This window comes from Caloenas nicobarica, chromosome 15 (assembly GCF_036013445.1).
Source record: "Caloenas nicobarica isolate bCalNic1 chromosome 15, bCalNic1.hap1, whole genome shotgun sequence".
Classification (NCBI taxonomy): Eukaryota; Metazoa; Chordata; class Aves; order Columbiformes; family Columbidae; genus Caloenas; species Caloenas nicobarica.
The window spans coordinates 8407056-8428764 of NC_088259.1; the positions used below are offsets into that span (position 1 = coordinate 8407056).

Here is a 21709-nt window from a genome sequence, read left to right on the forward strand (position 1 = left end):
GAGCTGTTCTGGCGGTGGGGGGACAGGAGCTCCCCCAGCCCAGCCTTAGGGCCACGGATTGCTGTTTGTTCTCAGTATTTTTCCCTCCCCCACCTGTGTTTGAAGCCTTTGCTCTCCCCTCTAGCTCTGTTTGCACTGCGGTGACCCCAGCACAGAGCTGCTGACAGGGAGGGCAGGTTCTCCTTTTGGAGGAACTGCCTGCAGCTGCATGACCAGACAAACAGCTCCCCTGCCAGCAGCTGAGGTTGCCACCCTCCGGCTCTGCTGCTGCCTAACAAGGGGGATCACCCGTTAACTGGAGGGCACCATACTGAGACAAGACCTCCAAGAAGTGCCTGGTCTCCTGGGCTGAGCCTCCATCTCACAGGCAGGGAGGGGCAGCTGCCGCTGACACAGGGATGGACACAGCTCCGAAGTGAGACGAGGCCCATTTATTGGCTTTGTTGCACAACTCCTTGCAGCTGGATGCTGGAAGGACCTGCAGGCGCTGGCCACGGATCAAATACTTCCATCACATGCCATTATCCCATCATGTCCCACGCCGCACCACCCACAGTTGGCTCCCAGCCATGTCTCCTGCTCGCCAGGTCAGCTGCTGGTTCCCCGTCACCACAGTCGGTTCCCAAACCGGTTCCTCTGCTGCCACATACAAGAGGCAACACACGCTCAGCAGATAAAGAACCCAAACTGCCCCTTCCACCCCCAGCCCAAGGAAGTGAGGGGCTGAGAGGAGCACAGGGGAAGCCGGGATGCCAGTGGGGTGAGGAACAGGCCCCCCTGGAGCACCCGGCCCAGCCCTAGAGCTGCACCTTGACTTGGTGCCCGATCCAGCTCCCGCAGCACCCCATACTTGCACACACCCTGTCAGGACAGACACTACCAGGGATTTATTCAAAGAGTCTCTCCAGGAGCTCGTCAGAACCACCAAAAGGCCATCAGCACTGTTGTACCTGGCCTGACGGGCATTGCGTCCCTTCTGCTGCTCTCTGCTGAGCGTCTCCAGCTGCAGGGTCTCCCTGTCCACACTCAGCATGGCCAAGATGTGCCAGCAGGGCAGCTGGAGCACCTGGCTGAAGTGGCAAGTGCAGCTGCTTGGGCTGTCCAGGCCCATCCTGTGGGCACCCTCCAGGACCTTGCGCTGAGTGTCCTCCTTGGTGCTGAGCAGCTGCACGGACTCCACGGCAAACTTGCGCAGGCACAGCCTGGCAGTGGCTCTGTGCAAACACTGCTTGATGTGTTCTTCAGTCCTTTGGTTAATCTCCTCATTGTCACCCTTCAGGTTTTCTGTGGCCCCCAGTTTAGCTGCAGATGAAGGATCTAATAGGGACTGAGTGCTCTTGGGCTTGCTCTGGAGGAGGAGAGCCTGGGGGGGTTCCAGGCTGATGCTGAATTGCTGCAGGGAGCTGAGGAGCTGCCGGTGGACTCTGGAGAACAGTCATAGGGCTCTGAGCAGCCATGAGGCTGGTGCTGCTGTGGGGGGGACGCCTGGACAGCTGTGCGGTGGCTCACCCTGGCACACCGGACGGGCAGGAGTTGAACCCGAGGCAGGTGCTGGGGAGCTGCCCGAGCAGCGCGATGATCGGGACGGGGAGTGGAGCACATCACACCACCAGGAGGGCTCTTAGAAACGCACTTTCGGTGGTGCTGGGCCAAGGTGGTGACGCAGCTCTGCAGAAAGCCCAGTGCTGAACACCCGCGTTAGCGCATGGGTGACCATCTCCGGGTCCCCTCCCTGCGGGTGGCCCCGATCTTGTCACGGAGCAGCCAGTGCACGTTCCCGCCCCGCGGCCCACACTACCGGGGGGATGTATCCCGGCCTGCCCCGCTCCTTTCAGGGGGAGTACATCCCGGCATGCCCCGCTCCCCGCCAACCAATCACCGCGAGGTGCGCCATGACGTCAGGCAGCGCGCGGGGCCCCCTGCCGGCCGGGCTGTGCCCAGCCGGAACGGAGCAGCCGCCGCACAGGCCCGGGGGCCGCCGGGACCTCCCGCCGCCACCACACGTCTGCGTGGTGCCCCCGTTACCCGGAGCGGTCGGGGGACAGCAGCGAGCCCCTGTCCTCTCTCAAGAAGGTTTTCCTCACCTCGGCAACCCTGACCAGCACCGAGGCGTTTTCCTGCGCTGCCTCGGGGCGTGCCGGAGCCCTGCGAGGAGCGGGTGTCCCGGCCACCGGTTGTGCTGAGACCGCCGGGAGTCCTTGTCAGCCGCAGCAACGCTGTCGGTCCCGCCCGCCGCTGCCGCGGGTCTGTGCCGAGGCTGCCGCCCGCCGCGGCGCTCGCTGTGTGTGGGGAAGCACCGGACACACTCGCTGTTCTGTTCACTGATCACAGCCAGTCTGTGTCCTCTTCACGCTGCAGCACAAGATCAGCCGGACACGAGCTGGGCTGCTGCCTCCTCTTCTTGCTGTATTTTTGGCTGTGGGCACAACCAAACTTCACCTGCGTGAACCTGCAGACATTGGGAACGCATTAGGGAAAGCAGTGGTGCTGTAGGCTGCCAGCGTTTAATTTAGACTTTTCTTGCACACCAACTCTACTCAATTGCTGAGCACAAAACCCCCACATACATCAGTCAGAGGTGCGGGTGAGCTGCCTGCTCCGCAAAGCCTGGAGAAACGAAGCTCAAATGCAGGAGAAACAATGGGACCAAGCGTTACGACATGACCAGCCACTACAGAGCAGTCCCAGCTCTTGCTCCCAGCAGCACCTCTATTGCTGCTCTCAAGAAACAGCAAAGCTGTCAATGAAAACATGGTATCTGCATGTTTGTGTCTTACTCCCTTAAAGCACATATAATTTCCACAACTCCTTTGCATCTGGAGGAGCAGGCTGGAACATCACAAGATGTTCAAGGCCTGAGATTAAGTTGTATTATAGGAAGGCAAGGGGAGCAGTTGCGTAACTGGGGAATGAGCTGCAGCCTGTGTACACACAAGCAGATCCACTGACTGGGATGGAAACGAAGGCATCACGAGACCCGCTCAGAGGAGAACGGGTTGCAGAACAGAGTCCTGCAAGAGGCAGCACTGATGCACCTTTCTACAGCTGGAGGTGACAGCAACAGACACCGATGTTTAGTGTCTTGCTACCTGAGCAGAAAAAGCCATGAGCTACATTAGCCAGCAGTTACCCGAAGGACGCCTGCAGAGACCAAAAGTACGGGTTTTGCTGCAAGAGGCAGAGAGACCGTGGGACCGGAGGCAAAGCAGAACGAAGCAGCAGAGGACAGACACGGGGCGAGTGCGTGAGACAACCGGCAGCGCCCGCGCTGCGGGTGTCACCCCCGGGACCGGCCCTTCCGCAGACACAGCGGCCGGGCTGCAGGAGACCCAGCCGGTGCGGACGCCGCGCCCCGCGGGCGGGTGCTGCTCCGGGCGCCCCGTCCCCGAGCCCCACGAGGCCTCCCCGAGAGCACCGGGACAAGGCCCGCAGCGGGGCCGCCTCACCTGACGTACTCACGGCCCCACCGGCTGAGGCAGCAGACGGCGCCGCAGCTCCGCAGCCCTGCACCAGCTTGTAGGCGCGGAAGCGCTCCATGAAGTCCCCGTAGCAGGTCCTCAGCTCCATGCGGCCCCGGGACGCCCCACCCCGGCGTCTCCGCTCCTGCGGAACCGAATTTTCCGGACCCGCCGCCCGCATTAAACCAGCTGGAGTACCGCCCACGCCCAGGATGTGGCCAATCAGAAGCTTTCTCTGTGGATTGGCAGACGAAAAGCTAATCAGTCCAGAGTTTTCTGCCACAGCCTGGATGACTGTCAGCTGGCAGTCCCGCCCCGCGGGTGGGCGGTACTTCCTGCTCCACCGCACGGCGGGCGGTTGTTGCCGCTCTCAGTGGTGCCGGTTCCGGTTCGCTCAAGAGATGGCGGCTCCGGGCGGCGCCGGTGGGGGCGGCGCGGAGCCGGGACCGGGGCGGCCGCCGCCCGGGGACCTGCGGAGCGTCCTGATCACGAGCGTGCTCAACCTGGAGCGGCTGGAGCTCGACCTGTTCAGGTGCGCAGGGCGCGGGGCACCGGCCCCGGGCCGCCCTCCCGCCGCGCTCACCGCCGCCTTCTCCCCGCAGGGGCCGGCACCACTGGGTGCCCGCGACGCAGCGGCTGTTCGGCGGGCAGATCGTGGGGCAGGCGCTGGTGGCGGCCGCCCGCGCCGTGAGCCGGGCCGAGCAGGTGCACTCGCTGCACTGCTACTTCGTGCGGGCAGGTGCGCCGGGGACGGGGGCGGAGACACCGCGGGAGGAGGGCCGGGTCTGGTGGAGGGCGGGGGGCGCCGGGAGTCGGGGTGGTGAATGCAGCGGCCGAGGGGCTCCCGGGGCTCCCGCAGGTGCTGCCTTCCCGGGTCTGGCCCAGCACGGAGGGTGCGGGTGGTGCTGCCAGTGCAGCCGCCCGGCCCCAGCGCTTGTGTGGGGGCTCAACGGCAGAACCTCCCTTTTCTGTCCCAGGGGATCCTAAGGTGCCAGTGCTGTACAAGGTGGAGCGGACCCGGACGGGGAAGAGCTTTTCTGTTCGTTCTGTAAAGGCCATCCAGCATGGACAGCCCATCTTCATCTGCCAGGTCTCCTTCCAGCTCTCCCAGGAGAGCCCGATGCAGCACCAGTTCACCATGCCGGCCGTGCCGCCGCCGGAGGAGCTGCTGACACAGGAGGAGCTCATCCAGAAGTTCCTGCAGTGAGTGGGGCAGAAAGGACATCTCAGGGACACCGCTCTCCATAGCTGGGGCTCAGGGGGCCGCAGGGATCAGGGTGGCTGCCTGAGGAGTTCGCAAACATGCCTGGGAGGAGCAGCACAGGGCAGGAGCTGTGTCCCTCCTGCCACTCTGTGTGGTCCTGGATCCCTGCGCTGAAGCTGCTGCCGGCAGGACGTACCCCCAGCATCACCCTCACTTCTCCCTGTTGGCCTATAGGAATCCTAACCTGGCGGAGAGATACAGAAAGCATCTCAACAAGATTCAAGCCGAAGATGTGCCGATTGATATCAAACCTGTGAACCCGCCAGATGTGTTCTGCTTGGAGCCGCAGGAGCCAAAGCAGCTGTTCTGGGTGCGAGCACGAGGCTACATAGGTGGGTCCTGCTGCGAGGGGGGTCCAGCTGCCTACTGAGAACACACGTGATGAAGGGGGCCAAGGGGGTTGTGATCTAGCATCTCTCTACACCCTGGGCCTGCGGGTCACGTCGGGGTTTCAGGGCTGAGATGTGGGTGCGGATGCCGGAGCGTGAAGCGATGCCCGTGTGCTGAGCTCAGCCACATGGCCATTCCTGGTGGTGTGGCAAAGGGAGCGGGTCTGAGAGAGTGTCTCGGCTCTGCCGGGCAAGCAGCCAACCCTCAGGTGGGCAGAGCTCCCTGGCCACCCCCACAGCGCCCGTCGTGTTGCAGGAGAGACCGACATGAAGGTTCACTGCTGCGTGGCCGCCTACATCTCCGACTACGCCTTCCTGGGCACCGCGCTGCTCCCGCACCGGCTCTACCGCATCAAGTTCATGGTTTCCCTCGACCACTCCATGTGGTTCCACGCACCCTTCCGAGCAGATCACTGGATGCTGTATGAGTGCGAGAGCCCCTGGGCTGGTGAGTCCCCACGGTGTCCCCAGCTTCCTGCATGGCAGGGCCAGCCCTGCCTGTCTCGGGGGGCCATGGTCTGACCAGCCTCTCCACAGGTGGGTGCCGGGGGCTGGTGCAGGGCCGGCTGTGGCGCAGGGACGGGGTCCTGGCTGTCACCTGCGCGCAGGAAGGAGTCATCAGGGTGGAGCAAACACCAAACCAGAGCAAGCTCTAGCTGAGGAGCCGGCAGCAGCGCCTCTACCACCCCATGTGCTGGGGCTCAGGCACACCGGGACCAAAACTGATGTCAGCATGGCAGGACCTGGGTGACAGCAGGACAGAGCCTTGAAGGAGATGGGGCTGGACTCAGCACTGTGGGGGGATGGTGCCAGAGGCCCTCACGAAGCCACAGGAACATCCACTGTCACTAGCTGCCAGCTGCACTACACATAACTGCACACCAAAATCAGCCACACACCACAGTCAGCCACACACCACAGTCAGCCGCACACATAACCGCACATGATAATCAGCCACACTTCACCTCCCCTAAATAAATCTGTCCTCTGGAGGTTGTCCCCTTGGCCCATGACTGTGCTTGCCCCAGGGAGTGTCTCTTGGTGGGGGGGTGCGGGGCAGCGGGGCCAGTGCTGTCCCTGCGGCAGCCTGGGTCACAGGAGGGGAAAGCGCTACCACGGCACATGGCCTCCCCTTCGCGCTTCTCCCGCCTGGTGCCTCGGTGCCACGGCTGCTGCTCAGGCTCAGAAGGGGCCCTGGGAGTGGGGAAGGGGATGACTCGGGGGGACCTCGGGGCTTCCTGGTGCTGCCCTGGGGAAAGCGAAGCTGAGCAGACGTGGCAGCCACCTGCTCTTCTTCCTGACAAGACTTTATTTAATAAAGTCCTTTTTATTACATGATACAAGTTTTATGGGAAGTTCCTGGCAAGAGCCTTGATGCTGCCAGAAGCCTCCCAGTCCCTCCCCCTGTGCCAGCACGTCCCAGCTGAAGTCCTGGCCACTCTAGAAGCCCGAGCTGGCTCCTGGCAACACCGGTGTGTGCGGTGAGCACCAGGACAGACTAACAGCAGAGAAAGTGCATTTCCCAGGCAGCCGCAGGCCATGCTGCCCACAGGAGCGTAGCGCTGCTCCTGCCCTGTCCCCACCCGTGTGTCACCCACACTGCTCCTGGGCACCGGCCCCACGCGTTCCCTGCCAGCACGGCACAGCGCAGCACGGCGCTCACTCCAGCGGCTCCTTGATCAGACACTCCTTCAGTGTGGGCTGCGGCTGCAGTGGTTCAGCCTCCCGCAGCCCCTGCAGCCGGGCCTCTGAGCGCCGCTTGTCCTTGCCCACCTTCCAGGCCAGGTGCACGTGTGCGCGCAGGAAGGGCCCCAGCAGCGGGTGGCTGCCCTGCGCCTCCAGCAGCTCCAGTGCCTGCTCGCAGCAGCCGTGCGCCTCGCCCAGCTGCTCCAGCTCTTGGTGGCACACAGCTAGCCCGGCCAGCGTCAGGAGGAAGCGGCCAGTGCCGCAGACCCCCAGCCGGTCCTGCAGTCGGTAGGCGTTGGCCCAGGTGGCCAGGGCCTCGCGGTACATGCCGGTGCAGGTCAGGCGCTGCGCAGCCCGCAAGTCCTGCAGGAAGAAGAACTCGAGGAACTCGGGCGAGCGGCGGATCTCAGCGATGGAGTGCAGGTGGGACAGGAATTGCTCGAAGGCTCGGCTCCGCTTGGCGATGGTCTCGGCAGTGAAGTTGCGGCGCAGCCTCTTCCTGGGGAAGGCGACGCCGGCCATGTCACAGCCGAAGCGGCAGCGCAGGCGGCGGTTCAGCTGCTCAAAGTCTGAGTAGCGCCGGGCGATGGCAGCGGGCGCCTTGTCAAAGCGGCCGGAGCGGATCAGGTAGATGGTGTAGAGCTGTGCGGAGAGCGGGTGTCAGGGCGGTGCTGCAGGCGCGCTGCTCCCAGGGGAGCCGGGCAGAGCCGGTGTGTGGCTGCAGAGGGGCCGGGGGGGTGGCCAGGGGGGGTTGCCAGGTGGGAGGGAGCAGACTGGGCCGCTGCAGCTGCAGAACCCACCAGCAATAGTTACCTGAGGCTCATCTGAGCCGCCAACACCATCCATGCAGCACGGGGAAAGACAGAGAGAAATAAGTGGCAGCCCCGTGGGACCCTGCCCTGGGGAGGGAGCGGGTCCTGCACCCACCCCACGCCCACCCCACACCCGCCCAGCCCCGCCGGGCGACTCACCACGTACTTGGAGGAGCGCTCGCTGACCACGCTGGCGCTGGTGACCTCGAAGAGCAGCCGTTGCGGGGCCAGGCTGCCCCGCGACCTCCGCCACAGCTCCTGCAGCTGCCGGGTCAGCAGGCTGCTGCCGCCGGGGCGCTCGGCCGTGGGGCCCCACGCTGCGCCGAGAGAGGGGTGTCAGTCCCCGCGGGGACGGGGCTCGCCTGGCGCCCCGACGGCTTCAGGCTACCGGCCCCGCCATCGCCTGGTCCCCCCGAGGAGCGGGGCTGCCCCGGCCCCCCAGCACCTGCCTCCATCCTCTGCACCCGCAGCCGGCCCGGGGGGCTGCGGTGGCTCCCCCAGCTCCTCTCCAGCGCCCTCCTCGTCCTCGTCCTCCTCCTCCTCCTCTTCCTCTTGACTGGTGAAGCTCAAGGTACCGCTGAGGCGCGTTGACAGCCCCTCCGTGTCGTCCTCCAGCTCCGAGCTCTCCGGACAGTCCTCGGCCTCGGAGCCGCCGCGTCCCCGCTCCTCCCGGCCGCCCTCGCCGGCCAGCGCGTGCCGCAGCCGGTGCAGGATGCGGGCGGCCATCCCGGCCCCGCTGCCGAGGGGATGTCAGGCCCGGCTGTCCCAGCGGGACGGGAAGGGCCAGGGGCTGCCCCCCGACCCCGGACCAGCCCCGGCAGCCGCGGGCACCGCACGGGCTGGGCCGGGATCCCGGTCCCAGGACACCCACACCGGGACACCCCACACCGGGACACCCCACACCGAGACACCCCACACCCGGGTTCACTTCGACCTCGGACCAGCCTGGAGACGCCGCGGCCCCGATCCCGTCCCCGCCGCGGTGCAGCCGCGTCCCCGCTGCGGGCGGTGTCGGGTCGGTCCGTACCGTGATGGCCCGGCCCGTACGGAGCCGGGCGCTGCCGAGCGATGGCCGCTCCGCCGCGGCTCGTCCCGGGATCCTCCCTGCGCGGCTCCGCCTCCGCCGGGAACCCGGATCGCGGCGGCGGGGCCGGCACCGCCCGGCACGGCGGGGTTGGCACGGCCGGGACCGGCACAGCTGCGATCGGCACAGCCCGGCACTGCCCGGCGCGGCGGGCCCGGCCCGGCCCGGCCCGGGGCAGGGCAGCGCTGCCCGGCGCTGTCAGCCCCTGCCCGATCCCACCCGGTCCCCGCTCCCGTTTTCTCCTGACCGCGCTGTCCTGGCGGGGCCCTGGGTCCCCCCGCCTGCGGCCACAGGAGCCCCCCGCCCCATTGCCTGGCACTGCAGGGTCCTGTTACCCCAATACCCCATATCCCGGCACTCCAACACCCCGGTCCTCCAGCACCCTGGTACCCTGCACGGGGGGTCCCGGTCCCCCTGTGCTGCAGCCCCTGGATGTCCCCTGGGCTGCCCTGGCACCCGCTGCCCTCACCCCCCACTGGCCTCGCCACGTGCCCCAGCGCCCGCGCGGCCTAATTTAGCCCCACGCCCGCTGCCTCCTCGCCGCTTTCTTGGGAATGTCTATTAATATCGAGGAACCAGCCCAGCTGCCACCATCGCTCTGTCCCCACTTGCCTGCTGCGCCCTTCTTCACGCTCCCATCCTGGGAATGGGGGTCCCAGCAAAACCAGGAGCCAGCGAACCTCCTGGATGTCCCCAGCACTGGGACCTTGTGGGACAGGGTGCTGTCAGCCTGACCCTTCTGCGGCCCTGAGCCCCGTGCAACCCCCTCGGAGCACTGCAGGGCAGGGGCCACTTGGCCAGTATGTCCCCAGAGCCACTAGCCCTGGCCAGGCCCTGGCAAAGGTGGCTGGCACAGGCTGCAGTGTGCGAGGGCAGAGCCTTCCAGGAGATGTCTGGGCAGGTTTCCCACTCTCCCGGCAGCACGGAAAGAGGATGGGGCCTTTTCCGGACCTGGGAGCCCAGTTTACACGTGCCGGGGACCCCATCCTGCAGGAGGATGCTCTGTGCTTTGGGCTTTCTGCCCCAGACCCACCAGGGACCCCTTCCCTGTCTGGGGTGGGGTGTGACAGCCCAGCTCTGCCCTGGTCCAGCTGAGCCGAAAATGGGAGTGTAGGGAGGTGGGGAGCGGGAGGCTGGAGCCCCTGGGGTGTTGTGGGGATGAGGGAGGGGATATTGCGCTGGAGGAGAATGTCCCATGCTGGGAGCCTTCCCCGGGCAGGGCTGCGGTTCTACAGGGGAGCAGGTGATGGTCAGTGCCCGTGGTGCTGGGGCAGACAGGTTGGTGCCAGGGGACGCCCTGGCCCCTTGTTTGGGTGATGCTGACGGCGCTGGGGCTATTTTGAACCCCCTCCTTGCTGAGCTGCCCTGGGCGGGAGGGTGCTGCAGGGTGGGCTGAGCCGCCCTCCTGCCAAGGCTCCAGTGTCCCTCCCTGGAGGGCTTGAATTTCTATCCTGACTTCAGACCCACAGTTAATCCCCAGCTCTTGGCCAATAACGCTTTGGCTAAATTAGGTAAAACGTGCCTGTTGCCAATGAGCGGGGCCGGGTTGCCACCGGGGAGCTGATAGGCTGCTGGGGCTGGGGGCCAGCAGCTGGGGGCACGCCGTGCGTCAGGAACACTACAAATTGGGGTGCCAGGGCCACCGGGGAGCTTCTGGGGGCTTCTGCTGCAGAAGGTGGTGACTCCCGAGGGGAGGGAAGCAGCAGACATGGCTTCAATGGTAAGATCCCTCATACTGCTGTGAGTTGTGCGCCGTGTGCTGCATGCCATGTGCCGTGCACCATGTGCTGTGTGCTGGGGAGACCTGGCAGGGCTGGAGGTGCCTGGGCGATCTGGGCTGCTGAAGCGTCTCCACAGGAGTGGGCAGACAGTCCCCAGGGCTGGGCTGACAGCAGCAGATGAGGGCAGGGAGGTGTCGGGGCAGCTCAGGGTCCCTGCGGGACATGCCCCAGGAAGGGACCGTGCCGGTGTCTGGGACTGTGGGTGCTGGGGATGCTGTCTCAGCCCTGGTCGGAGCGCGGGGCTGCGTGGCGGTGGTGGTGGCAGGGACAGCTGAAAGCTGAGTGCTGGGTCATGCGACACGGTGTCACGGCCGGCTCTGTGGCCGCTCCGCGCCTCCAGGAGAAACTCGATCGGGGCTGACAGGTGCCCATGGCTGCAGCCCCACTGCTCCCTATAAGGGGAGCCGAGGAGATCCCAAAAATAGCTCTGCATGCCTGGGATGCCAAGGCTGCACCCGGGGAATGTGGCCGCTGCACCCTGTAGCCCCCCTGGCTGGCAGGGGGTCCAGGCAGGGGGTCCCCGCAACCCCCACCCGAGGCAGCTCCGGAGCTGCGAGGGTTGCCGGGGCTGTGGCTCACCTGGGCGCAGCCCCATCCTCTGGCTGGGCAGGGGCTCACCCCACACCCATGAGGGCAGCTGAGCCCCACGGGCAGCAGTAGTGACCCCCCACTTGCCTTGCAGACAGACCAGCAGGCCGAAGCCCGCGCCTTCCTCAGCGAGGAGATGATCGCGGGTGAGCGCGGGGGCAGCGGGGAGAGGGACCGGAGCTGGCCAAGCGCCGGGCCAAGCTCTGTCCCACTGCCGCGGCCCCGTCCCGCACCGCCCTGACCCCGGTTCCCTGCAGAGTTCAAGGCCGCCTTCGATATGTTTGATGCGGATGGCGGTGGAGACATCAGCACCAAGGAGCTGGGGACGGTGATGAGGATGCTTGGGCAGAATCCCACCAAGGAGGAGCTGGACGCCATCATAGAGGAGGTGGATGAGGACGGTGAGCACCGCCGGTGGGTGGTGGGTGCTGGGTGCTGGGTGCCAGGTGGGACCCTGACCTGCGCTGCTCCCCGCAGGCAGTGGCACGATCGACTTCGAGGAGTTCCTGGTGATGATGGTGCGCCAGATGAAAGAGGACGCCAAGGGCAAGTCTGAGGAGGAGTTGGCCAACTGCTTCCGTATCTTCGACCGGTAAGTGAGGGGTGATGCCAGCCTGTCCTGCTGCAGGGGAGAGCAGGGCCACATCCCGCCTTCACCCTCCCGCAGGAATGCGGACGGGTTCATCGACATCGAGGAGCTGGGTGAGATCCTGAGGGCCACTGGGGAGCATGTCACCGATGAGGACATAGAGGACATGATGAAGGACTCGGACAAGAACAACGATGGTCGCATCGACTTTGATGGTGAGTGACAGCCCCAGCCGAGTGCCTGCGCTGCTGACCCGGGCAGGGCCATGGGCTGAGGTGCCACTTTGCCACAGAGTTCCTGAAAATGATGGAGGGTGTGCAGTAAGGGACCAGACATTCCTCAGGCCAGCTGCTGTGCCCAGCCCTGTGGCCAACGGGGAGCAGCAGCTCCGCAGCGCTCGGACCACCGCCACCCGCAGTGGCTGGGACCCTGCGCTGTGCCGGGTCCCCGGTCTCGCCCCGCCGGCGGCTGAGCTTTTCCTCCAGCCTGTCACGCGCGGTATTGGTCTGAGCCTCAATAAAAGGGAAAAAACTTGAGCTGCTGGTGTGGAAGTTCAGAGGTTTGCGTGGGGAGGAGGCTGTGGCACTGTGGCCCTGTGCTGGTCCCCAGGGAGGTGATGTGTCTTGGTGGATTCCTCGTGCTGGTCACGGTCACCCCGTGGGGCTGCGGTTCCCACGGGCTGCTGGGCGGGCGCCAGCACTGAGCTCAGACTTTCTGTGCGGAGCGGCCGGTTCACACGGCAGGAGGCGAGGGAGAGTGGCCCCAGCCTGAGAAGTCCCTGCGGGCAGCAAATCTCTGGGGGCCGTGGAGCCACCGGGTGTCCGGGAACTACCACTGCCTGCCCCGCTCCAGGACCCCTGTGTTCCACCCTGAGGGCACAGGGGACCTGGCTATAAGTGAGGAGAGCAGCAGCAGCCCCTCGCTGTAGGGTCAGGGCGATGCTGGAGCCTCTGTGTCTGGCCAGCCTGTGCCAGCCCCGTGCGTCACCACCCCCTGGGGACCTGCAGCGGCTATGTGCATCCTCTGCAGCCAGGGAGGAGAGCAGCAGGGGGGCAGGAGACATGCTCCTTGGGCCAGGGAGCGACTGGCACATGTGGGGACAGTGAGACCGACAGCAGGCAGCTGGTGGGACACAGGGCACAGCTTGGACCCCATTGCATCCCAAGGAGCTGGGGGCTGCCACAGAGGGGCCTGACCCTGTCCCTTCCTCACGGGGCACAATGGCACCGGGGAGAAGGGACACGTGCCATGCACAGGGGACAACAGGGACATGTGCGGCCACCCAGGCTGCGCTCTGCAAGGCCACGGCCGGGCACCGGCAGCTGGTGCTGCAGCTCGGGGGCAGCACCGACAGCCCGCAGCTGCGGGAGGAGCGGCGCCGGAGCAGCGCAGAGGTTCGGGAGCTCAGTGCTGGTAAGGATGGGGCTTCTGTCCCCACCATGGAGCTGGCAGAGGGTCTGGGGCTGCCCCGGCTCAGCGTCCCCGTCCCGCAGGGCTGCAGCAGGCGCTGCTGGGGGGGCTGCGGCAGGCGGTGGTGAGCCCTGAGGAGCAGCGGGAGCTCGAGCGGCTGTGGGTGCTGTTCCTCTGCGCCCTGGAGCTGTTCCTGCAGGACCTGTGCTGTGCTCAGCGACTCTGCCAGCTCTTCTCTGCGCAGAGGGGTGGCGTGGCCCCGCTACGCACTGGGCTGGGGGGCCGGGGGCTGTCCAGCCGCAGGGGCAGCCAGCGAGGGGGGGGTCCCACACAGCCCCCGGCCACCCTGGGCCTGGAGGAGGAGATCAAGCAGGCGAGGGCGACGCTGGCAGAGATGGAGAGCAGAGCAAACATCCCCCTGTGGACCGTGGAGCCCACACAGCTGGTGGGGATGGGTGGCACCACAGCCCCCAACGCGGCTCAGGGGGAGGCTCACCTTGAGCACTGCTGCAGGGTGCTCTGAGCAGGGGGGCAGGAGAGGCTGGCGAGGCTGGCACCCCACTCTCACACTCAGAGCAGGGTCCAGGGTCCTGTGTACCCACACAGTCCCTGTCTTCCTGCCTGGGGGCTGCCTCCACCCTGTGGAGGGGCCAAGACCGGCTCCAGACACCCGAAGTGTTAAATAAAGTCTCTGTTTCCCCACGGGGTCGGTGTCCATCCCTCCCTCCCTGTCCACTCTTGCGGAGGGTCCCGTGGGACCCCAGGGCTGGGCTGACCAAGCGAAGGTGCCTCCAGGCTGCAACAAAACCCCCACAAGTTATAAGCATGCATTTATTTATACATTAACCGTGGCTCGGACTGCAAAATTAACTTAAACTAGCCTATGATACAGAAGTCCAGGGGAGCGGCTGGACAGCGGATGGGCAGAGACCTGGCTGCGAGGGGCAGAGGGGGCACAGGGGGTCAGGTTTCCTGGCTCTTGGCCTGCTTGGTGTATGTCTCCCGCACGTACTTCTTGTAGGCTGAGGAGAAATGGTGGGCATGAGGCTTAGGGTCCTGGGGCAGCCATGAGGCGGGGTGCAGTGGAGTGGGGGGCTGCACCGCAGTCCCCCCAGAGGGAGGGAGGGGGGGCCCTTGCTCCCCAGGCACTCACCAGTTTGGTTCTTCCAGAGCTCGGCAGCATGTGTATTGAGGGGGCTCTCGATGTTTGGCTCTGGAGACAGGGGCTGGGTCAGTGGGGAGGTGGCCTAGACCCTCAAGCCCCCCCAGCACCTACCGCAGCGTGGCTGCGGGGACCCACCTGCCAGCAGGCTCTGGATGGAGAGCAGGATAGTGCGCACGTCGTAGAGGGCTGACCACTTGTCTTTGAGGATGTCGAGGCAGATGTTGCCCTGGGTGTCGACGTTGGGGTGGTAGCAGGGCGTCAGGAACCGCACGGTGGGCGCGGTGTAGGGGTACCCACTGGGGAACTCCAGAGACAGCTTGTACCGCAGCTCCTCGTAGGCCTGGGGACAGGGGTCAGGGGGGCACCGCCAGGGGGACGGGCAGCCCCAGGGAGGACCGAGATCATCCTCAGTACAGGGAGAGCAAGGGACACCCGGGACCCCTTGCTCACCGTGCCAGCGGCACCATCGATGGTCCCGATCCACTTGAAGAGATTGTCGGACTCGGGGAAGGCAGAGATGCCTTTGTCACCGGACATCTGCGGGGATAGCGCGTCAGGGCGGCCCGGGACCCCCCGGCTCGGTCCTGGGACCCCGGCCCGGCCCCCCACTCACCATGAGCGCCATCAGCTCCTGCTGCAGCCTGCGGGGGAAGGACACGTTACCGGCCCGGCCCGGCGGAGCAGCCCCGGCCCTCCCGCCCCCGGCTCACCTCTTCCCGACCGCGCCGCGGGCCGCCGTGGCTCCCGCCTCAGCCGCTTTGCGGGCGGCCGCGTTGGGCACGGCGGCGGGGTCGGCGTTCTGTGAGGCCATGGCGGCTCCGGGGCACCGGGCTCCGCTCCGGCCGCCGCTGCCCGGCGGCTCAGGGGCGCGGGACGCGGCTGCCGCTCCTGGGCTGCGCCGCACCGGCCTCCACTCCCTCCCGCCCGCGGCGGCGCTCGGCGCAGAACCCGGACCCCGCTGCGGCTGCTCCGATGCTGGCGCTGCCGGAGGCTCTCCGGTCGGTGCAGGGTGCTCCCGGTGGGGCGGTGCGGAATCAGGGGGCTCTCCGCGGGGCTCGGGGATCTCCCGGTGCGGCGGTACCGTCTCGGGGCGCTCCCGTCCGGTCCCGCCAGCTCCCGCGCTGCGTTTGAATGTTTCCAACGTGCGGCCCCTCCGCCAATCAGCGCGCAGCCCCATTCGAGTCAGCCAATCACCGCTCGGCGAGGATGCGGCTGCCGCGGTAACTGCCGGCAGCCGCCGATTGGCCGCCGGGCGCCGCCGCGGAAACGTCGCGATTGGTCCCGCGGGCCCTTAAAGGGCCAGAGCCCCCCTATTCTCTACGACGCAGCGGAGGCGAGTGCGAAGCGGCTTTATTGGGGGCCGGGGGGGCCTCAGGGCTCGGGGGGACCCTCGGGGACCGGCACATCCCCCCCGCGGCGAAGCGTCTCCATGTGCTTCTGCATCTTCTCTGTCATCCATGCAGGTGGGACAAAGGGCTTCAGCTCCTCCAGCCGCAGGTCAACAGAGTCCCTGGGGAGAGGGGGGGTTAGACAGGGGGGACCCCAGCACCAACCCCCAACCAGCTCCAACCCCCAAACCCCGGACACCAACTCCCAACCAGCACCGAGCCCCCAATACCCAGCACTGAGCCCCCCACCCAGTACAGAGCAGGATCCCTCCAGCATGGGGGCTCTAGGGCAGCACCCCCAGCTCAGCAGCACTGCGGCAACTCTGCCTAGGGTCTCACCTGTAATCGTCGCTGGCTGCCAAGTCCCGGATGTCCTCTTCCACGAGCAGGTAGGCCTGTGGCACAAAGGGACACAGCTCAGGACAGCTGCGCACCCCCAGGCACCGCGAGGGGCGAGGGTAGTGCCGCAACCCGCATCCCCCCGTCCCAGCTGCACCGCTCACCCGAACCTGGGGGCAGCCGAGGGACCTCTGTGGTCCCCACGGCTCCCTGCCTGAGCACCCTGCCTGGCCTCCTGCCCGCTGCTCCTCCGCCCGTGCTGGCTCTGGGGGTCCCTGCGCGGCCCCGCCGGCTGCAGCAGCCCAGCCCGGCCGTACTCACCATCTTGCCCCCAATGGCCCTCATGTGGTGCTGCTCTGTCAGCCACTGCTTATCCTGCGGGTCAGCTGCGTACTGCAATAAAGCAGCGAGGACCTGGCTGAACACAGGTAACGCCTCCCGCTCTGACCCCCCTCCTGCGGGACGTTGCGCCCCGTGCTACCCCAGCCCAGGGGCCCCGCTCGGGGGCTCAGCCCTGCCTGCTCCTGCTGCAGCCTCAAGCCCTGGCTCCCCGCGCACCCACTGCCTCGGTGGCTGCGCTAAGCCGCTACTTCTGCTCCAGCCTGCAAGCCAGACTGTGTGTGCATGTGCTCCAAACAACAAACCAAGGGCGTGGGGTGGGAAGAAGATGAGTGAGCCAAAGCACACGCTCCCGAATCCCACCAGGAACCATTCCCGGGCAAACCCCAAAGGAGGATGCGTCCTGGGTGGCAGCTGACCTTAAAGAGGTGGGGATGCTTGATGTAGAGTCGCCCTCTTGTTCCTCCCATCCCGAGAGCTCTGCAAGAGGAACATTGGGGTCAGACCCAGGCGAGGGGTGGTTGTGGCAGTACCGGGACACCTCCTCTCCTCCCCAAGCCCTTCCTACTGCTGTGAGGCAGAGAAGTGAAGTGACACGGGAGGAGCCGTATGGGCTCCTGCCTTGGAGCCACCACCCTCCATCGACAGGGCCGTTCCTTACTTGTTGGCTCGAGATCCAAGCACAAAGGTTGTGGTTTCAGTCAGTCGGGATGGATCCCACTACAGAGCAATTGGAAAAGGGGCAACATTAGAAATGAAGCTGGTGCTGGCGCATGCTCCACGAGCCTCAGTGCTCTGATGGGAACCTCGGAACCGCCCCGGGACGGAGGGAGCTGGTCACAGAGCTGGGGATGTGTGCAGGAGGGAGGTTACATCCCTCTGGGCTGCTCTGAGCAGTTTCCCTCATGGGAAACATTGTGGGATCCTCCTGGCTACTGCTGCTCTCCGCAGGCCTCCTAAGAGGGGCACTGCAAAGTTACAGGCTGCAGCACCCGGGAGACAAGCAAAGGCCTCCGGGCACTTGGCTCCTCTCCTTGCTTCTCTCCTGCACTGTGGGGCCATCAGGGCAGCACCCGGCTCTGCACCGTCCCTGCTGCCGCAGCCGTGGGGGAGGAGAGGGGGAGCCCAAACGTGTCGGTCAGTCAATACCTTTGGTCCATCTCTTCTCACGGGCTCTGAGACTTTGAGCTTCCACCTGAGGGGAAGGAAAATGCGGTAAGAACAGGTCCCATTTGAGCAGCTTCATTTCCCCCCCGCCCACCCCAAACAAGAGCTCTGGCTCAGCACTCATACTCACGCAGCCATGCCTGAGATGCCACGATCGTTCGACAGGCTCTGTCCTGGAGGCCGCCCCTTTCTCTGCGCAGAGAAATCCTTCAGTGAATCGGCTGTGTAGGCTGGAGAATCCGCTCGTCATCCTCCCCCTCCCAGGGAAGCTGCTCATTTTGTCATGAGCAGAAGTGCCAGCTGGCACAAGAGCCACCCCAAAAGCTGCCCCTGCACTTGCACGCCCTGATACTGTGGGAATGGCCAGGAAGGAGGTGCAGGCTTCCTGGAACATAAAATCCCTGTGCGGAAAAGCCTCCTACCTTTCTGGGAACAGGGCTCCCTCGACGGCTCAGCTCCTCATCCATCTGCCGGCCACGCTGCAGGAGGAATGGCAGCAGGATGAGGATGAACAGGGCTGTGTGGGCCCCGCACACCAGTTGGCCACTCGTGCCTTCGCTGCGCCCGAGGCAGAGAGCACAAGGGCACAGGGGAACATTGACACCAGCCTGTCACAGTGAGGGGCACCAAATTGCAACGAGCGGTGGCTGCGCCCAGGATTGTCCTTGTCCTGTTTGAACCGCTCCCCTCAGCCCCACACCCCAGCTCTGCCTCCTCGCCAGTGCGCTGACAAAGGGGCAGAGAATAAAGCAATTCCAAGCCCCTCCTCCCGGCTCCTACAGGTCACTCATACCCCTGGGAACAGTAACAACTTTTACCTTTGGTACTGCCTGCTCATGAGGCAACCTGGGAACAACCTTTTTGCTATCGGAAAACAGCAGTTTGGCCTGCAGGAAGAGAGAGAAGGGTCTCCCAATTGTGGGCTCAGAGAGGGACCTGCCAGCAACCTCCACTGCTGCATGTCTGCTGAAAGCCCCGTAAGAGCCCCTCGCTAGCAGTGATGGGGGCACAGGGGACAGCCCCTCACCTGCTCCAGGCAGCTCCGACACGTCTCCTGGATGAGCTGCTCCGGGTCCACCTCCTCCCCGACGTTATCACGCACATTGATTGCTGCCTTCTGGAAGAACTGGAGAGACCGTGGCAGAAGGGGTTAGAGCCTGAGCAGCCAGGCAGTGCTGGGGCAGGTGCGGGTGCAGCTTCCCCGCTGCAGCCACATGCCAGCAGGCAGGGGACAGGCACGATGGCCTCGCGTGGCACCCAGAGCAGAGCTCCGTCTGGGAAGCCACAGCAAGAGGGGACTGTCCCTGCAGCTCTCACCTTCATGTACTTGTTGAAGATGCCCTGGATCTCCTCGTTGATGCTAGGCTGCAGGACAGCTCGGAGCAGGTCCATGGACACGGCCGGGTCTGTGAAGCTGAAGGGGCAGAGTCGGGGCGGGGCGCGGGACCCCCTGCTCGCTCTGCTCTGAGCCAGCCCGGCCCCAGCCCGCTGTTTGCGCTCCCCCCGGCCGCAGCCCGCCCGTACCTGGTGCTCATCTGGGAGCGCCGGCCGCGCCGCTGCACCAGCCGGTGCTTGATCATGATGTTCCAGGGGCTCTGCGGGACACACGCGTCAGCCGCGGCCGGCCCGCCGCCCGCCCGCCCGCCCGGCCCGGCCCGGCCCCCGCCTCACCGTGCTGACCAGCTGCTCCTCGGCGCCGCCCGGGCCCTCCTCGCCCGGCGGCCCCGGCTGCTGCTCCGCGTCGCGGGCGGCGCCCATGGCCGCGGCCCCGGCCCCGCTCCCGGCCCGCGCCACCGGAAGCGCCGGGCCCCGCGCGCGTCATCGGCCCGCGCCACCCTTGCCGCGTGCCGGAAGTGATGGGCTACCATGGCAACGGCGGCGGGAGCGGGAGCCCGGGGCGGGGGGACGCACCGCGGGGTTTGGGGACGGGGCCGCGGGGGAGCGGCCTCGGTGCTGCCGGCTGGGCTGCGAAACAGGAGCGTTTGTCCCTCCGCGGGCCGTGGTTCCTCTCGTGTTGTTTTGTACGTCCGCAATTGATTTTGCCCAGCACGACTCTCATCCTTCTGGAACCTCGTTGTTTACCTGACGAAATACTCAAACCCCGCTGTTCCCCACCTGCCCGCGCCGGGACGGCAGCGCGTTCCCTTGCGCCTCCTGCTCCTCCGCTGGTTCACGGACACCCCGGACACGGTGGAGGGGCCTCCGGGGACAGTCCCGTGGTGTCTGTCACCGTTTGTCACTGCAGCCCGGGGCTGTGTCCCCGCGGTGTGACCAGCGCGACTCCCCCACCGTGGCTGTTCCACTCCGGGCACCCGGGAGGCCGGGCCGCTGACTCAGGCTCACGCTGGAGCGGCTCCTGCCCCACGTCCCTTCCTGCCGCGCTGGCCCGGCCGTGTTGCCCAGGGTGAGGTCGGGCTGTCACACAAACCCGACCTGTGGATGTGGGGCCTGTCGAGTCATCAGCAGTGTTGCCAGAACTTCATTACCATGATCACCGGGTTTTTAATGGGCTTATTATAATTGCTCCAGATTGTTAGCAACAAAAATTGGATGTTGTCCAGAGGAGAGGAGGAATAACAATGGATGTAGAAACTCACGGGAAAGGTGAAACATGGTTCTGTTTAGCCTGCAAGAGCTCAGGGAGAGAGCTCAGGTCTCTGTGTGCTGCAGAGGACAGTGGCTGGTCACTTTGCGCCCACCGCGAGAGGACAAGAAGACCTTGTGTTGGGTTGAATCAAGTGAGACTTGGATTAGATATTTGGAAAAACTTTCAAATTACAGTAACATTTAAATCCTGGAACAAATTCTCGATAAAGGAGTCTGTGTCTTTGCAGGGGTAGGGTTGTCTTTTTAAGAGCACGTCAGAACAACATCTTGTCGGGATCCCCTCCAGCCCCCGGTTTATACTGGTAATGTTTTGGTGTCTCTGTGCAGTAGGTGCACATGACAGAACATGCCAGCCTGCAAATGTCTGCCAGACACAGTGGCTGCTCCTTAGCTGAGCTTACCCGAGTGTTTCTTGGATTCCCACAGGGACGTTGGACAAGTCCCATCTGTCCCTTAGTGTCCCTCAGCAGCAGCGGGAGCCTCTGGAACGTGGTCCTGGTCCTGGCTCAGCAGCCAGGCTCCTGCAGCCGAAGCTTTGTGGTCCTGCTGGGTCCCCATGATGGTGTTGGCTCTGCCCATGTCACCACAGGGCTGCAGCATGGGACGGGCAGCACAGGGGGTCAGCAAACTTTAACTGTGTAACGTCACTTCTTAGCATCAAACACAAAATCACACCAGCCTCCACAAAAAGAGAGCAGGCAGGACATGGCAGAGGAGCCTGCTCAGTGAGTGAGGGGCAGGGAGGGAGAAGCCGAGCGGTTTGAGTGCCGAGAGCACCTTTCCCGTTGGGCAGTGTCAGCTGCAGGATGTTCTGTGTCTGCCATGCCTGCGGGTACAGCCCTGGTCTTGGGGCTGGGGCAGGACCTGCAGGATTCCTCTCTCCCAGGAGTCTATTTCAGTAGAGAAATGCGCTTGTCAGACATTCTCCTTTATTAGTTCTGTACAAGTTAACCAAAACTATAGTCAGCTAGGACAGAAACGTGCCAAAATGACGGCATTATTCCCAAAGGAGGAGCCGTGGGTGAGTGCAGGGGCAGAGGCAGAGCTCCCCGCCACGGCCATCCTGCTTGGAAGGAGCCTGCGGTCCCGCAAGTTGTTCCGGTTGTTTTGCTGGTGCGTGGAAGGGAGTCGGTGCTGCAAGCACAGGACTGGTCCATGGGGCGTCCTGCTCGATGGTGATTAACAGCGACGGTAACGTGCGATAAGCACCGAGCTGTCGGGCTGGGCCGCGGAGCTGCAAGGTGTGAAGCACCGGATCTTCGACAGACATGGGCGGTTCATGTAGAAATTGCATCTGAATTGAGTCACGGGCACGAGGAGAAGTCTAAACCTGTACTTAAAGCATATTTCTTGCAATGAGCCCTCTTCCCACACAGGTTTCCATTGTGTGCAATTCAAGAAGAAATAATAAAGTAGGGAAGGAAAAATTTGCAAAATCAGGTTCTGGCCAGCACTCCTGTGTGACCTGAGAATAACTTAATTTAAATGGGTTGACGCTCACGTAATTGAAGTTACTACTTAATCTGTTATTTCAAACATATTAAATAAGTCTTTACCCTGAAATGAGATGCAGAGAAAAGGGAAGTTAATGTGGCATTACATTTAATTTTTCATTTAACCTTAATGTGAGTCTCCAGCAAAGG

At 64.7% G+C, this 21709-nt stretch overlaps 7 protein-coding genes across 9 annotated transcripts; 3 read left to right on the plus strand and 4 right to left on the minus strand.

Annotated features, from left to right (window-relative positions):
• Positions 1-355: 355 nt before the first annotated feature.
• ZSWIM1 (zinc finger SWIM-type containing 1) lies at positions 356-1894 on the minus strand. Its single transcript, XM_065645990.1, is given in 3 exon segments — positions 356-1333; positions 1336-1685; positions 1873-1894. Coding segments are annotated over 3 exon segments (1176 nt in total). The 3' UTR covers positions 356-529.
• A 1917-nt stretch (positions 1895-3811) lies between these two features.
• ACOT8 (acyl-CoA thioesterase 8) lies at positions 3812-6178 on the plus strand. The gene is made up of 6 exons (XM_065645743.1): positions 3812-3990; positions 4061-4197; positions 4436-4661; positions 4897-5054; positions 5368-5559; positions 5649-6178. Exons 1-6 carry the CDS (start codon positions 3860-3862, stop codon positions 5765-5767), a joined length of 963 nt encoding a protein of 320 aa, XP_065501815.1. The 5' UTR covers positions 3812-3859; the 3' UTR covers positions 5768-6178.
• Positions 6179-6402: 224 nt separating this feature from the next.
• Positions 6403-8714, minus strand: SNX21 (sorting nexin family member 21). Its single transcript, XM_065645956.1, has 4 exons — positions 8637-8714; positions 8059-8345; positions 7769-7926; positions 6403-7439 (listed from the first exon to the last, which is right to left on the minus strand). The coding sequence occupies exons 2-4, from the start codon at positions 8333-8335 to the stop codon at positions 6771-6773; spliced, it is 1104 nt and encodes a 367-aa protein (XP_065502028.1). The 5' UTR covers positions 8336-8345; positions 8637-8714; the 3' UTR covers positions 6403-6770.
• Positions 8715-10310: 1596 nt separating this feature from the next.
• On the plus strand, positions 10311-12187 carry TNNC2 (troponin C2, fast skeletal type). The gene is made up of 6 exons (XM_065645535.1): positions 10311-10413; positions 11157-11208; positions 11320-11463; positions 11540-11654; positions 11730-11866; positions 11944-12187. The coding sequence occupies exons 1-6, from the start codon at positions 10402-10404 to the stop codon at positions 11973-11975; spliced, it is 492 nt and encodes a 163-aa protein (XP_065501607.1). The 5' UTR covers positions 10311-10401; the 3' UTR covers positions 11976-12187.
• A 504-nt stretch (positions 12188-12691) lies between these two features.
• LOC135994927 (regulator of G-protein signaling 9-binding protein-like) lies at positions 12692-13745 on the plus strand. The gene is made up of 2 exons (XM_065645861.1): positions 12692-13064; positions 13145-13745. The coding sequence occupies exons 1-2, from the start codon at positions 12872-12874 to the stop codon at positions 13582-13584; spliced, it is 633 nt and encodes a 210-aa protein (XP_065501933.1). The 5' UTR covers positions 12692-12871; the 3' UTR covers positions 13585-13745.
• A 203-nt stretch (positions 13746-13948) lies between these two features.
• On the minus strand, positions 13949-15037 carry UBE2C (ubiquitin conjugating enzyme E2 C). Its single transcript, XM_065645789.1, has 6 exons — positions 14937-15037; positions 14840-14867; positions 14677-14763; positions 14362-14566; positions 14215-14274; positions 13949-14083 (listed from the first exon to the last, which is right to left on the minus strand). The coding sequence occupies exons 1-6, from the start codon at positions 15035-15037 to the stop codon at positions 14025-14027; spliced, it is 540 nt and encodes a 179-aa protein (XP_065501861.1). The 3' UTR covers positions 13949-14024.
• Positions 15038-15559: 522 nt separating this feature from the next.
• DNTTIP1 (deoxynucleotidyltransferase terminal interacting protein 1) lies at positions 15560-19263 on the minus strand. 3 transcript variants are annotated; one of them, XM_065645661.1, is made up of 13 exons: positions 19131-19263; positions 18984-19054; positions 18777-18873; positions 18487-18585; positions 18278-18346; positions 17882-17938; positions 17590-17651; positions 17442-17487; positions 16954-17012; positions 16712-16772; positions 16275-16346; positions 15954-16009; positions 15560-15736 (listed from the first exon to the last, which is right to left on the minus strand). In XM_065645661.1, exons 1-13 carry the CDS (start codon positions 19215-19217, stop codon positions 15598-15600), a joined length of 975 nt encoding a protein of 324 aa, XP_065501733.1. In that variant the 5' UTR covers positions 19218-19263; the 3' UTR covers positions 15560-15597. The 3 variants fall into 3 exon arrangements, with proteins under 3 accessions (XP_065501733.1, XP_065501732.1, XP_065501734.1); XM_065645660.1 differs by having other exon boundaries at positions 17882-18067; XM_065645662.1 differs by lacking the exon at positions 16275-16346.
• Between the last annotated feature and the right edge of the window lie 2446 nt (positions 19264-21709).